General features: G+C 40.2%; 1 protein-coding gene across 1 annotated transcript in view; it reads right to left on the bottom strand.

The window, feature by feature from the left end:
- Positions 1 to 12,755, bottom strand: part of EPSTI1 (epithelial stromal interaction 1) — a 50,293-nt gene that overhangs the window by 16,921 nt on the left and 20,617 nt on the right. Inside the window, exon 6 of the mRNA XM_053935191.1 lies at positions 10,111 to 10,184. Coding sequence (XP_053791166.1) covers positions 10,111 to 10,184 — 74 coding nt within the window. The remainder of the gene's footprint in view (positions 1 to 10,110; positions 10,185 to 12,755) is intronic.

Genomic DNA, 12,755 nt, shown 5'->3' with positions numbered 1-12,755 from the left:
GAAGATGCCACTACTAAAGACTTAAACTTAGAGAAAAAGCATTGGCTGCTGAAAACCGATTCTGATTAACAGACTACCAAGTGTGTTTTATATTTCACTCCACAATCTAAAACTGTGAGTAAATACTTTATTGGTAAAATGTCCTGCTGGTCAGTGAGGAGTGATACATTGAGAAGTTGAGAAAAGCAACAAGAAACCACAAGATCTTCTCTGCTACTCTACACAATACAAAACCATGTTACCACTTCAGGTACAAGGTACTTGTTCAAATTCTAGCAAGTCAGGCTTTTAGAGTCTCACCATTCCCAGTTCACTCCCTTTCCTCCATTACCTGGGTAGTTAACAGACCTCGGGCAATGTACAATAAAGAAAGAACCAGATGAAACACTGTTTTCCCTGATCCACAAAGTACTTATACATAAAGGTTGAATAAATAGTCTTCTTATACAAGTGTTAAGCACTCAAATTTTTTCATGAAAGATGAGTTATTAAGTGGTAAGATTGCACAGAATAGTTTTGGGAACGCAAAGATTTAAATTGCAGATTTTGTGTTTCTCTACCTATGCTAAAACTGATCAAATAACAATTTATTTCTACACCAGGAAGACTAAGAACTCCTACAAAAAATCTGGAGGATATTTGAGAAGGTTGAAGCTCTGCAAAAAAATATGTGGCAAGTTGGTGCTATACCTAGATGCTCTAATTCCTTATTGATGGCAAGAGAATGACATGGAGCATGTGGAATTTCTCATTATTTGCATAAAAATGTGGTGGAGGCCATTGAATTTCCCAGATCAGCACACTGATAAGTGAAAAGCTTACTCAGTTTTAGTATCAGAAACGCTGATTACAACAGTGGAAGCAAATAAAGTTCCTCAGCAAGACTATGCACTGCCTTTGAATAGAGAAATACCTAACTTCACCAAATTAAGTAATACATTAATGAAGTGTTCCTATCACAAGAAAGGGACTCAGATTTCTGAGTTTTCTAATGGAAGACAAGTCAGGTTTTATATATGTTAATCTGTTGTGTGTCATCTCTGTGGAAACCTAGCAATGCACCTAGGGTTGCCAGACAATGTCTGAATGGTATTTTTCATAATACTAAACCTGCAGTCATAACAATAGAGAATATAGCTTAAATCAGACTGCATGGAAAGAGAGAATTCAGGGAGTTGACTATTCAATTAATGTTCTGGAAAGGAAAGTAGTATCTCCAGAAGGAAACCAGCATATCAGTACACAGTCAGACAGCTGGAGCAACATCTCATTCACTTGCTAAAACTTCAAGGGCTAATCAAAAATGCTAAAATGTGTTCCTCTAAACTTAGTAACATTAAGGAAAGAAGAGCATGAGATGAAGAAATTTATTTGAATGCAGTAGAATCCTGATACCCTTCAAACACAGCTAGGCAAAAGGAGATAAAAGATTTGGACTAACCAAGAAGGCACTCTCCTAATAGGCTGCTAGCCTGAGTTCTGACTACCCCTAAGCATCAGTCTGAAGAGAACCACTGATACTTTGGTTAAGCTGGAGTGATCTTATGAGGGTATTTTGTCTGGGTAGTCCTGTCTCCCATTACACCATTGGGAAAAAACCTTTTGCTCTGCTAATTAAAACAGCTTCCTCCTGTACTGGTGTGTTTAATAGCACCAAGCACTGCTTTTAGCACGGCAACTCAGCATCTATAGTGCAGTAACTATTGCTGGAATTCTTTTAGCCTGTCTCAAACAGAACTTTCACAAACAATTCATGGCTTCTGTCGAGGAATGAATATCAACCACAGCTCCCAACAGGCATTTTAGATGCTACCACACCATTCTGGGAGGTAAAAAAGTTTTCTAGCAATGGAAGCAGGCACTCTCAGGCCTGTTGGCCTCAGAAATGACAGTGATTGACAGCATTAAATTTATCAGTACAGATGCAGAGGTGGTGGAGTGAAGCACAATACTGGATTTGGAGTCTGAATAACTCTTAAGAGCTGCCATGAGAAAATACTAACTCTGCTGCCAGGATCATTGAGTAATGTGCTAGAAGGGTCTGGTGCATGACAGTAGAAATCAGAAATGTTGCAGACACTCTCTGTGGGTCCTCAGATATACGGCTTTACATTCCACAGCTACTCTTCAGGCAGAGGCCTTTCTTTAAAAAAAAAGCTGCTATGCAAAACCATTTATTTGAAGCTCAACAAGTGTTTGGGACTAAATGCTGCCCACATTCCCACTAGGGTGAGATGAGGGGATGGTTATAAAAGCCAGAGTGGGCCAAGTTCCTCAGGCCTGTGTAGGAGTTCGCATGATCCAACAGGATCACCAGCCCTGATAGATGAGAAGCAGACAGCTCCACAGTTGACTCCAGAATGCAACTGCAAAAGATCTGGGGACCCACAATAATCTCGTTCCAAGATCCAAGGTCTAAATTCCTCTGCAGAATAAGGTCTTCAATTTTGTGTGTCAATTGCTTTTAACTACTGTCACATCTACAAGGATAACAAAAGTCTTGAAAAGGATTCATCCTTAGGGACATGAATAAGGATATGGACTCAGGATTTTCCAGCATTACCAGCATTTTCCTCCATCCAGGAGTCACACAGCACCACTTGCTAAGCTTTTCATTTGAGACTGTATTCCTCTCAGAACAAGGACAGATAGAAAATAATTTTCCTGCCTACACATAAAGTTCTCAGCTTTAATTCTGTTTTATACACTAACATTAAAAATGCATTCATTAAAAGGCTTCTTGTAATCATCATTAGTTCTCCCCAATGGAACCAATAGCAGTTAATTCTTTTGCTTTAATTGATGGATATTGAAATGCCAGTATACCAAAAAATATACTGGCCTTTATGCCAGTACATTTGGGAAAAAAAAAAAAAAAGCAGCACAATACTTTTGCATATATGATAAATCTATTTATTTCTCTTGACAAATATATATTTCTCTTTGTAAAATATAATGGCCAATTCTTACTACTATTGAAAACAAGACAGCTCATGAACTTACTGTTTTCTCAAGCTGCAGCATCTCCACCATTACAATTCTGCTCTAATGAACATCCACAAGTATGCTAAGAGTCATTCAAAAATAGTAATTAAAAAAAGTCAAAATAAAGAACCCCAAAGCAGGTAAATCATGATAGTTATTGCAAAGAGTAGACAACTTGAGTAGCCACTAAGACCACAGAAGAAGCATTTACTGCTGAACGACTTGGACATATCAGCTTCCAAAATAATTACCTGTAAGCAATGCTGAAGTGACTTTTCACCATTTTCTCCCAATTCAACTGGAAAACTAAGAAGCATGCATACTGCATACATAATGTTAGTTTCACACATATACCCAGAAGCTTCATGATAATTTTTAAAAATAGCCAGACTCACCCTCTCAGAAAAGAAAAATAATTCAACAACAAAAAACTCAACCCCAAATTTAATTCAAGGCATCTTTTTGCAGCACTAGCAAGTGTATCTCCAACTTCTTCTCACTCTAACATACTTAATAGGCTAAGCATAACAACTTCCTCAACTTTTGCAGAAATTAAGATTAGTTGCATAACCCTACAAAGGCCTACCCAGAAGAAATGCTGCCCTTCATTTCAGCAAGGTCCATGGTGGGTGTGTTTTCACTGATGCCCTTGCTCCTTCCTCAGTGAGAGCTCTGCCTTGTGCATTGCCATGTGGATCTTGGTCAGTCATTTGTTGTGGCCCACAAGGTAGGCTGGCTGGTACCAGGGCCACTGGCCTAACAAAACCATGACAAGGGGTAAGGCAGTAAAAACATCTCTGTCTGTTAGCAACAAACATGACTTCAACTCCACAGGGATCATGGTTCTCTTGTACCTCAATTCTTACCCTGAGCTACAGGACAGAGGCCACTTTTTGGGTAAGAATAATAAACAAACATCAGCCATGTCCAAAATTACCAGCATGAACTAATGTTCATTTCTGGAGTGTGTGTAGGTGGGGGACTCATCTTTTGTTGGAGGCTATGTGGTAAAAAAATTCATAATGTGTTAACAATTCATGAAATTGTTAACACCTCAAATTCATGTATGATGTTGATGGCTCTTCTGCAATGCCCTTTTGTGGGAGAGGTTTTACAGCGACTTCTGTGAGCCAAAGAGAAGTTTGATAAGAGGATCCATCTTTATCCCTGAAAGAATTTTCTACTAAGGTCATTGACATAGAAAGAAAGAAGGATAAATAAGAGAAACCTGCAACTGTCTATTCCAATAAGCATTTTGTCTTTCATGACCAATGAGTAAAGTGTAAACTTATGAGTTTTGTAAGAATGTATATGCATGCATGCTATAATAAAAACAGTTTGAAGCCTTCTGAAAATGGAGTGTGTTGCTTTGTATTGTCTCCATCTCAACTACGACACACTTTACTATGAAGAAAGGCCATTCTCTGGATATTTAGCCCACCTGATTTCCAACAGATATCCTCCCAGTAGCCACGTACCAAGCTTAATACAGACTTCACTGGCAGTAATGCAAGATCATAGTACAGATGATTTGGACAAACCTAATGATAGCTATCAAACACTGCTATCTTTGGCTAGGAGGATTTCTTGTCTGCAAGTTCTTGAGCATCTGTTCCTGAGTTTGAGGATAAGAACAAAAAATGTGCCACTAGCTCATCTTAGGTATAAGGCTTCAAGAAAGTATAAAAATAGGTTGTTTAAAGAAAAAAAAAAAAGCAACTTTCTCAGAAGAATTATTTTCATAATTTTCTACCCACACTCAAAACTAATCTATCCTCTCAACCCACCTGCTTTTTTTGTTTCCCCAACTGGATGAAATAACACAGGTCAGCTATTCGTTCCTCCCACCAAGTCATCCAGTATTCCTGGATGTTATTTTAGAGGTAAGCTTCATTTATTATCTGAAGTAATGAGCATAAATCCAGTTTTAAGGAAAATGCAGTTTCGTATAAGTCTATTGCATTCCATTCTGTGTGCTCCATCTGCATGTGCAATCTGCTTCTATATTTTCAGCCAGCTTGCATGGGCAGATTAATGCGCACAATTAGAAAGCAACCTCACAGGCGTTCAATAAACTGCTTTCATTATTACACTCAAGAGAGCCCCTTTGGATGTCTATAAAAGCCTAGTTTTCTGCCTGTTAGCTAAATAATTGACAATGCTTAAAATAATCAGGAGCAAATGAACAAAACGAAGACAATTGTGGCAAAAAGAAGCAAACAAAGGATTCTCAAGGCTGCAAATGCTTTTTGTGCGAGCCCTCTTTCATTCTCTTTAGCAACCTGTATTAAAAGTCTGGTCAGGTTTACACTTGCACTTCTGTGGGGAAAATTTGTTGCCAGCCTGCTGTTTGAACCACACATCATAGGGGACTGAAAACTGGCAAGGACACTAGCATTTATCCTGTAAAAATTGATAAATAAATAAAAATTCTGTTTTGATTCAGGTTTTATTCTCCTGCATTTTATGACTTTTGAGAAAGCTGCTTTGGCAGGCAAGTGTATATCAGCTTGGTTTGGTGAACCTCCTGCATTGTGTTTGGAATATGGACTCAGAGACACTCTGGCAAATGCTGTTTCCAGCTCCAAATTCTGAGCAGAATATATTGAGTGCGCACATGTATCCGAGTGCAGCTGTGCCAGGAATTTTTACAGGAATAAAACCTTCACAAAAACAGAGGCATGAATATGTAGCAAAGTAGTATTAGAAAGTAACCCTATTTTTCAGACTACTTTTTCCATTACATAAATAGGTAGATGGCTATTAGAAAAACAGTGTAGATGGCTATTAGAAAAAGAGTGGACCCCATCCAACACTACAATTTCTAACATCTAACTAGAGATCTGGGCTAAAACAGCATGGTAAGACACCCTACAGTTCAGACATTGATCCACACAGCCTGCACAGCAAGCCTCTGAAACAGCCAGTCATTACATATCCATCCTCATTACTGTTTAAATGACAAATGTGGTGTACTAACTAAAGAGGGAATGTCCTGAAAAGTTCTGTTCCTTGTGTCCTTTTGGAAAGATGTGCACTCAGTTCTTCCCTCACATGGATTAACAATTCAAAGTACAGACTACATGAGCCTCCATTACCTTCTAATGCACTCTAACAGAAGCACAGTCAGGCCAATAATGCAAAATGCATCCAGGATACCATGACTCAGAAGGAAGGAGTCCATTTCATGTGTAAGTAGTTTCTGGCAAAAAGTCAGCACATACTCCCCATTTTCTAAATCTGGTATCTGCAGGGACAGAGCCACAGCAGCACTGTCACCAACAAATCTCTCACGTGCTGCTCTTCTGTTAGCACAACCTACAGTAATCATGCTATTCAGCAACTTCTCTGCCCCAAAGTCTGCTCCTGTGTGCTCTTAAGACTTTTCATACACAGATGTTTCAGGAGCCACCTTGTGAGTTTTTTCTGTTTTAGTCACTGAACAAAGCCTGAGTCCACCGGGCTCAGAGGAGGGGCTGTTCCCAAAATTGTGAGGCTTGCAGACTTTTTCATGGCAGTCTGCATGCCCGTCTAGACTACATTCTCACAAGACACAAACACATATTCAAACAACTGTGGTAACAGGTATAGCTGACTTTCAAGGACCTGTTGCACACAAAGAAGCTATCAAAGCTTTCAAGAGATGGGAAATAACTATATTCTGTAGACAGCACACAAGGTTACAGACAATCCTTCTTTTTAGCACTCACTTCATGTTAGACCCTTTGAAAGGGGATTTCGGGGGGGAGTTCTTGTTTTTAATAGTGACAGGAATTTAATCAGAAAAACAAAACTCTGGGCAGCATCATACTTTATAGTCAGATCATGTTAATGACATGAGAATCTTAAGTGCCTTTCCTTATCAAATAGAAGCAACACTTCATGCAGGAGAGGTACTGATTAGGGCTGTACCCCTTGGAGGCTGATACAGCTGGAGGTGGTGATCAATTCAAGGTTTCCCAGTTAATGAGACTGCTGGTTGGCATTGATCTCAGGAAAATTGTGATGTTGCAGCTACAGATCTTACAGAGGACAGACTAACAAGGGAGCTTATCTTTTGAAATGGCTGTATAAGCCACAACTTTGCAGAGGTCACTGCTTTATATGCAGCACATGACCTTCCTTCTGTCCCATTCCCAGCAAGCAGAGGAGATCAAAATACTCTAGCAGAGACAGTGAGGAAAGGGGCACAACCCCCATATTTGTTCTCTTTGCCTCTAGATGAAGGGTCTTAGAGGAGGGAAGTATTGAGTCACTCATTTTTGCATGGCAGGCAAAAGCACATCTCTAAATACCAAGAACTTCTATGCACACATGTCACTAATAACCAGCAGTACTTCAATGGAGTTACTTCACAAAATCTGAAATGTCACACAGCTTTTCATTACTCTTGGATGCTGTGCTCCTTAATGCCAATATCTCCTACTAACAACCTCCAGTGGTACACCCTCCTCTTCCTGCGCTCACCAGAGAATTCGTTCAGACCAGGAAAGGCATTAGTGTCACTGTGTCTGCTGAGGAATACATTCTACATACTAGCTCAGTGTCCAACTGCAGGTTGAGCCCTGGGGGGCTGGAGCCTGAGTCCCAGGCAAAGGGTCATGAACTGCCAAGCCTTTGCATAACAAAGGGCCTGAGGACCTGTCACTTGGCCAGGGGAATGGACAGTGGGAAAAACGACAGGAACCGACAATCCCCAGGCTTCCCTGTGTTTAGACTGCAAGGGGATAAAAGCTCAGGGGTTCCTTTGTTTAGGGTGCCTCCTTGGAAGCACCAGCTCGAGCTGCTACTTTATTATTTAGTTATTGCACCATGATTAAGTATCTGGACATGTGAGAGTCTGCAGTGGGAAACCTGGGGTTGAACTGGTAGGGAAACCTGGACTGAACCTGATGTGACTGTGTGAGCGTGGGGGATGTGGCTGCAAAGGGGCCTCAGTCCCAGCTGAGGTGGAGTGACTGATGGAGCGGCTCCTGGACGGTTGGACAGGCAAGTTTCCTTAACACTGCAGCATGTGAGGGCTTTGCTTTACCAAAATTGCATTCACTGCAGGTAGGTTTTCAGCTTACTTCCTCCAGGTGAAGGACCTACAGGGCCCTCCTGGTGTATGTTCAATACATAGTAGACAGAAATAATGTTCTGATAGTTAAACTCAAGCAATGGAGCTTGAGACATTGTAGTGACGAGTCCATCTTCACTTTCAATTGCATCAGAGATGTCACCAGCTGAATGCTCACAAGGCTTCCTTAATCAGTGGACAGAATGGCTGCCAGGAAGTGCCCGGGCAGCCAGAGCTCCTGCACCACCTGAGGACTACCTGGCTGCCCACACAGAATCATTTGTGTTGGAAAAGACCTCCAGCCATTAACATAGCACTGCCAAGTCCAGCACTCAACCATTTCCCTAAGCAACCATTCCATAAGTACATGTTCCAAATACCACCAGGGATGGTGACTCAACCATTTCCTTGGGCTGCCTGTTCTGATGCTTGGCCACCCTTTTGGTGATGGAATTTTTCACTAGTGACCGTTTCCTGTTTTCCTATGTTTCAGAGGGTTTGGGCCTGCAAAAACTTTTGCAAAACAAAATTTACTTTTAATGGGCAAGAGCACTCAACAGCAGAATTCATTTTACCCTAAGCAAAAAAAAAGGTACAGGCAGGGAAGGAGAAGGAAGGGAAGAGATATGTGTCATTCATAACTGAATATGCCTTAAGATAAAAAAACAGATTAAATGGGAAGACAAGAACCCTGACAATCCCCTGAGGAAAAGCAAGACCCATAACTGAGAACTTTGCACTGCAAAGATGTGATGTGTCTGCTGTTGATTTAGGCTCAAAGAGAATTAAAGTGTCTAGTTTGTCAGAAACAGGCAGAGATCTAAAGTTGTGCAGTCTTCAGAATTCCTGAGGAATCAAGCTGTGTGTGTGTAGGCATCCACACCAGAATAAACAGCAAGCCAAACACCAATATCTAGAGACAAATACTGGCAACATATTAAGGGAAAGAACTATGCCTAAAGCCAAATGGGAACAAACAAAAGGAAAAATACAAGAAAAGCTGGAGTCAGTGACAAAGCACTAAAATGTCTGTACCTTAGATAACAGAGTCTGGGCAAATGATGAAGGAACTGGAGCTACTAGCATGGGACAGAAGTGACTTCTTTAAAGGTCATAGAGGAGGAAAAAGCAATCAATCAGGCTTAGAATACAGGTGAGTAATTTCAGAAGCCAAAGATAAAAAAGGTAAAGGTGACTAAACAGCATTGTGTGTTAATTATGTGATAGAATCAGTTAGAAACAAATAAATGGGGTGGAGTGAATGGGCAAGGCAGGAACGCCACTGCCAGTGGAAATAATTATATCAGGACTTAGGCCGTATCTAAATCTGACATTAAGGAGGTATTCTTGGGAAATAGGTCTTTACAACATATCTCCACATTTAAGTAGGACTATGCTAAATAGAGGAAGTCCTCATTATTTACATGTGGATTAGACTTCTTTACTAATCAACAAAATAAATGAGTGGAGATGTAATTTAGATTCTGTTTTGATAATTAGTCTTGGATTGATTACATATTGATTCAGTTAAAGAATGAAAGCACAAAGTAATTTTATAATTCACAACTTTCATTTCAAAGTGTATGCTTTAGGAAGATAAAAGAGGTCTACAGGACAAAATTTCTCATAGAATAAGGTGTGGAGGAGGCTTGAATATTTCACAGAATCATAAAATCATTGAGGTTGCTGTATGTCATCTTGTCCTACCCTCCGCCCAAGTGGGGCCACATTGAGACAGTTGCCCAGAACTTTTGAATATGTTCAAGGATGGAGAATCCACAACCTGCCTGGGTAGCCTGTGCTCATGTCCAGCCACTCTCAGAGTAGAAAAGTGTTCAGTAGGAACCTCCTGTGGTTCAGTTTGTGCCCATTTTCTTGAAGTCAAAACTTTCAAATCAAAAATTAAAAAAAAATAGCAACAGCAGCTAAATCCTTCTTGAGTCCCAAACAAGGAAAAAATGCAAACAAATAAGATAATATTAAATAATAATTAAAAATCCAAACAAACAAAACAGAAGGACAAGTAGATAAGGAATTTTAGGTAATAAGTTTCAAATTTTACGTACTACTTTTGATCTTCAAGAAGCATCTCTCTTCTTTGCATTTCTTCTTGTCTTTTTTTAACTTCAAGTCTCTCTGCCTAGAGCATTAAAATCAGGAAAAAATACTTGAGGTTTTCAAAAAACCAAAAACAGACATCAATTATTTCAATTCCAATATTTCAATATTTTTGTTTTTAAAAGATCTAGAGCAGTTGGGTACTGAAGTGACCCAATCTCGTATCTCCTAGTCAATATCTTCTAGTCAAGAGACCTGTTTAAATTAGCAAATGACATGGTGCTTCTAGTACCCATCTACCCAAAAGCCCTTGTGAGCCTTCACAGCCATCATGTCACAGCCCTGCTGGGGGACGTCTCAGGGTGCAGCTGATGTAACCGTGGTCCTTGCAAGAAGGCAGAAGACCTAAACCACTGCACCAAAGCAGATGATAGTCCTGTGGCACTGACAGTGCAGTGATGTGAATATATGTAGCTCACAGAGCTGACTTGCAGGAGTGTTAGGTACTGGCCAGCTGAATACATGCTAAGACAAACGAACGTGGGAGACATTTGTACTTAACCAGCATTCTTCTGCCTCAGATACCATATCTGGTGCAAGAGCCAACCAAATCCTTGACACAAAAAAATTCCTCTTTAAATCTGGATACCCCACAAATTATTAAGTCCTTTAATATAAAATTGCACATAATTTCCAATGGAAGTATCATCTAAGCTGCCCAAATCCCAAATTCACGTAGAATAAAATATTAAAATAAAGCAAAAACTAGAGAACTTGCTGCAACAGCAGCAACATGCAATTCATGCTAACTTCCAATGAAAAGGAGGCCAGCCAAATTTTTGTTTTGGCTCACAGGATGCAGTTAGGTCCAGTGGGAAGAGCAGTTAAAAGGCAGTTCAGTGTATAAAAAGCAAAATTAGAAGTGCCAGCCTGAGATTTCAGCCCGATGTATTTTGAGCTCCCACACTGCACTTGGTGGGGGGATGCTCCAGTAAGAGCTCCCAAGAAATGATCACAACAACTCTCATGTGGAGCAAAATACAGTCTTGGACTGTCACTCCGCTCATTGCCCATCCTCAAAATGAAAAAAGGTAATTGCTCAGTAACCCAGCAACCAGACATTGCTCTGAACAAAGTGCCCTGGAAATTTCAGACAATATCTTGCAGAGATGGGAAGGGAGGTGTAGGTGAAAATGGCCCCTGTGGCCAGAGCCCCAAATCAGGGAGAGAACACTGCCTGAGCAGAGGTACTGCTCAAGGACAGGGAGAACAAGGAAGGGGAAACATGTAAGGGGGTAAGGGGTGTTAAGAACAGGGCTGAAACCCCCAGTTCCATAATCTTCTTTCTGTCCTGCAATGAAAAACATTTCAGAAAAATCACAATTCTGCTGGCAGTTACTCAATTACTTTGTCTTTAGCAATTTCAGGATGCATATTTTTTAATTGGATAAAGAATGACTGTCTGAAAGAGATTTGCAAAACAAGTGCAAATTCCTCCTTTGCATGCATTGGATTAAGAAAAAAAATCCTTTCAGACGTCTGCAGATAGGAAAAGAGCCACTATGCTGTGTGATGATAAAAACTGCTGGAAGGCAAAAGACTTAGAAGCTGTTATTTAGAAAAAGGCAGTGCGAAATAAACAAAAGGAAGAAGGGGAATCTTTGAATAAGATGTCCTGTTGTTCGCTCATTTGACATGCAGAAACAGTGATAGAAGGTATGACATACTGATGCAATAGAAAAATGTAACCAAAATATAGTAAGGAGCATCACTACACAGTATGGGTGATTTTAGAGTTTTCAGGGGATATATTATTGTTTGCTCCTAACCTAGACACAGATGATATGTTAGGCAAAAAAACTCCCACTCATTTGTGCAGCTTCACAGTTTACAGGAAAAGAAAGAAGCAGAAAAGAAATTTTATGGCTGGTGTTATTGTCAAACACCAGCCTTGAGACACCAGCCATAACTCCCAGGCTTTTCCCCAACACTGCCCAATACCACAAGCTGATGCCTTCACCTCTCAAAAAGCATTGGAGGTGGGATCCATCGTCATATTGCAAGGGTCCTGAACATTCAAATAAAGAAATTCAAAAAGTTCCAAGAAAATCTAAAGCTCACAGCACACAGTGTGGTCTAGCTCCTAGCTAGTGACATCTAGAGAACAGTGATATTAACTTTGATAAATACAAACCTTCAGTATCAACCCTGTCTCCCACTAAATGAAAAAATAAAGGAAAATCCTACAGCTATTCTACCACCAGAATGGTACCTGAAGAAAACTCCAGCATCTTGAAAATGCTCACTTGTGGCTGGCGTGACTACGTTTTACTCTGGAAGTTTACCCTAGGACACCTGCTTAAGGATGCATACAAGTGACAGTCGACAGGACGGGCACATTCTGTAAGTGATGACAATCTATCAATAGACATTGCCAAAGCACTCCACATTTGGCACCATGTTCAAAAAGCCAAGAGTGGAACAGCTGTGATATTGAAGGTAAACACATTGAAAAATATTAGCAGAAGGTCTGTAAAGTGCCCGGTTTTAACAAATTCCTGACAGAAGACCACTCATGCTGATTAACACAGTCAAATTAAAGAGCACATGATTTGATAAAGAATAAAATGAAATTACAGCTTATCCTAAATAA

Source organism: Vidua chalybeata, chromosome 2, assembly GCF_026979565.1.
Source record: "Vidua chalybeata isolate OUT-0048 chromosome 2, bVidCha1 merged haplotype, whole genome shotgun sequence".
NCBI classification, from domain to species: domain Eukaryota; kingdom Metazoa; phylum Chordata; class Aves; order Passeriformes; family Viduidae; genus Vidua; species Vidua chalybeata.
The sequence above is the reverse complement of the archived record's forward strand: the minus strand, read 5'-3'. Positions and strand labels throughout refer to the sequence as shown.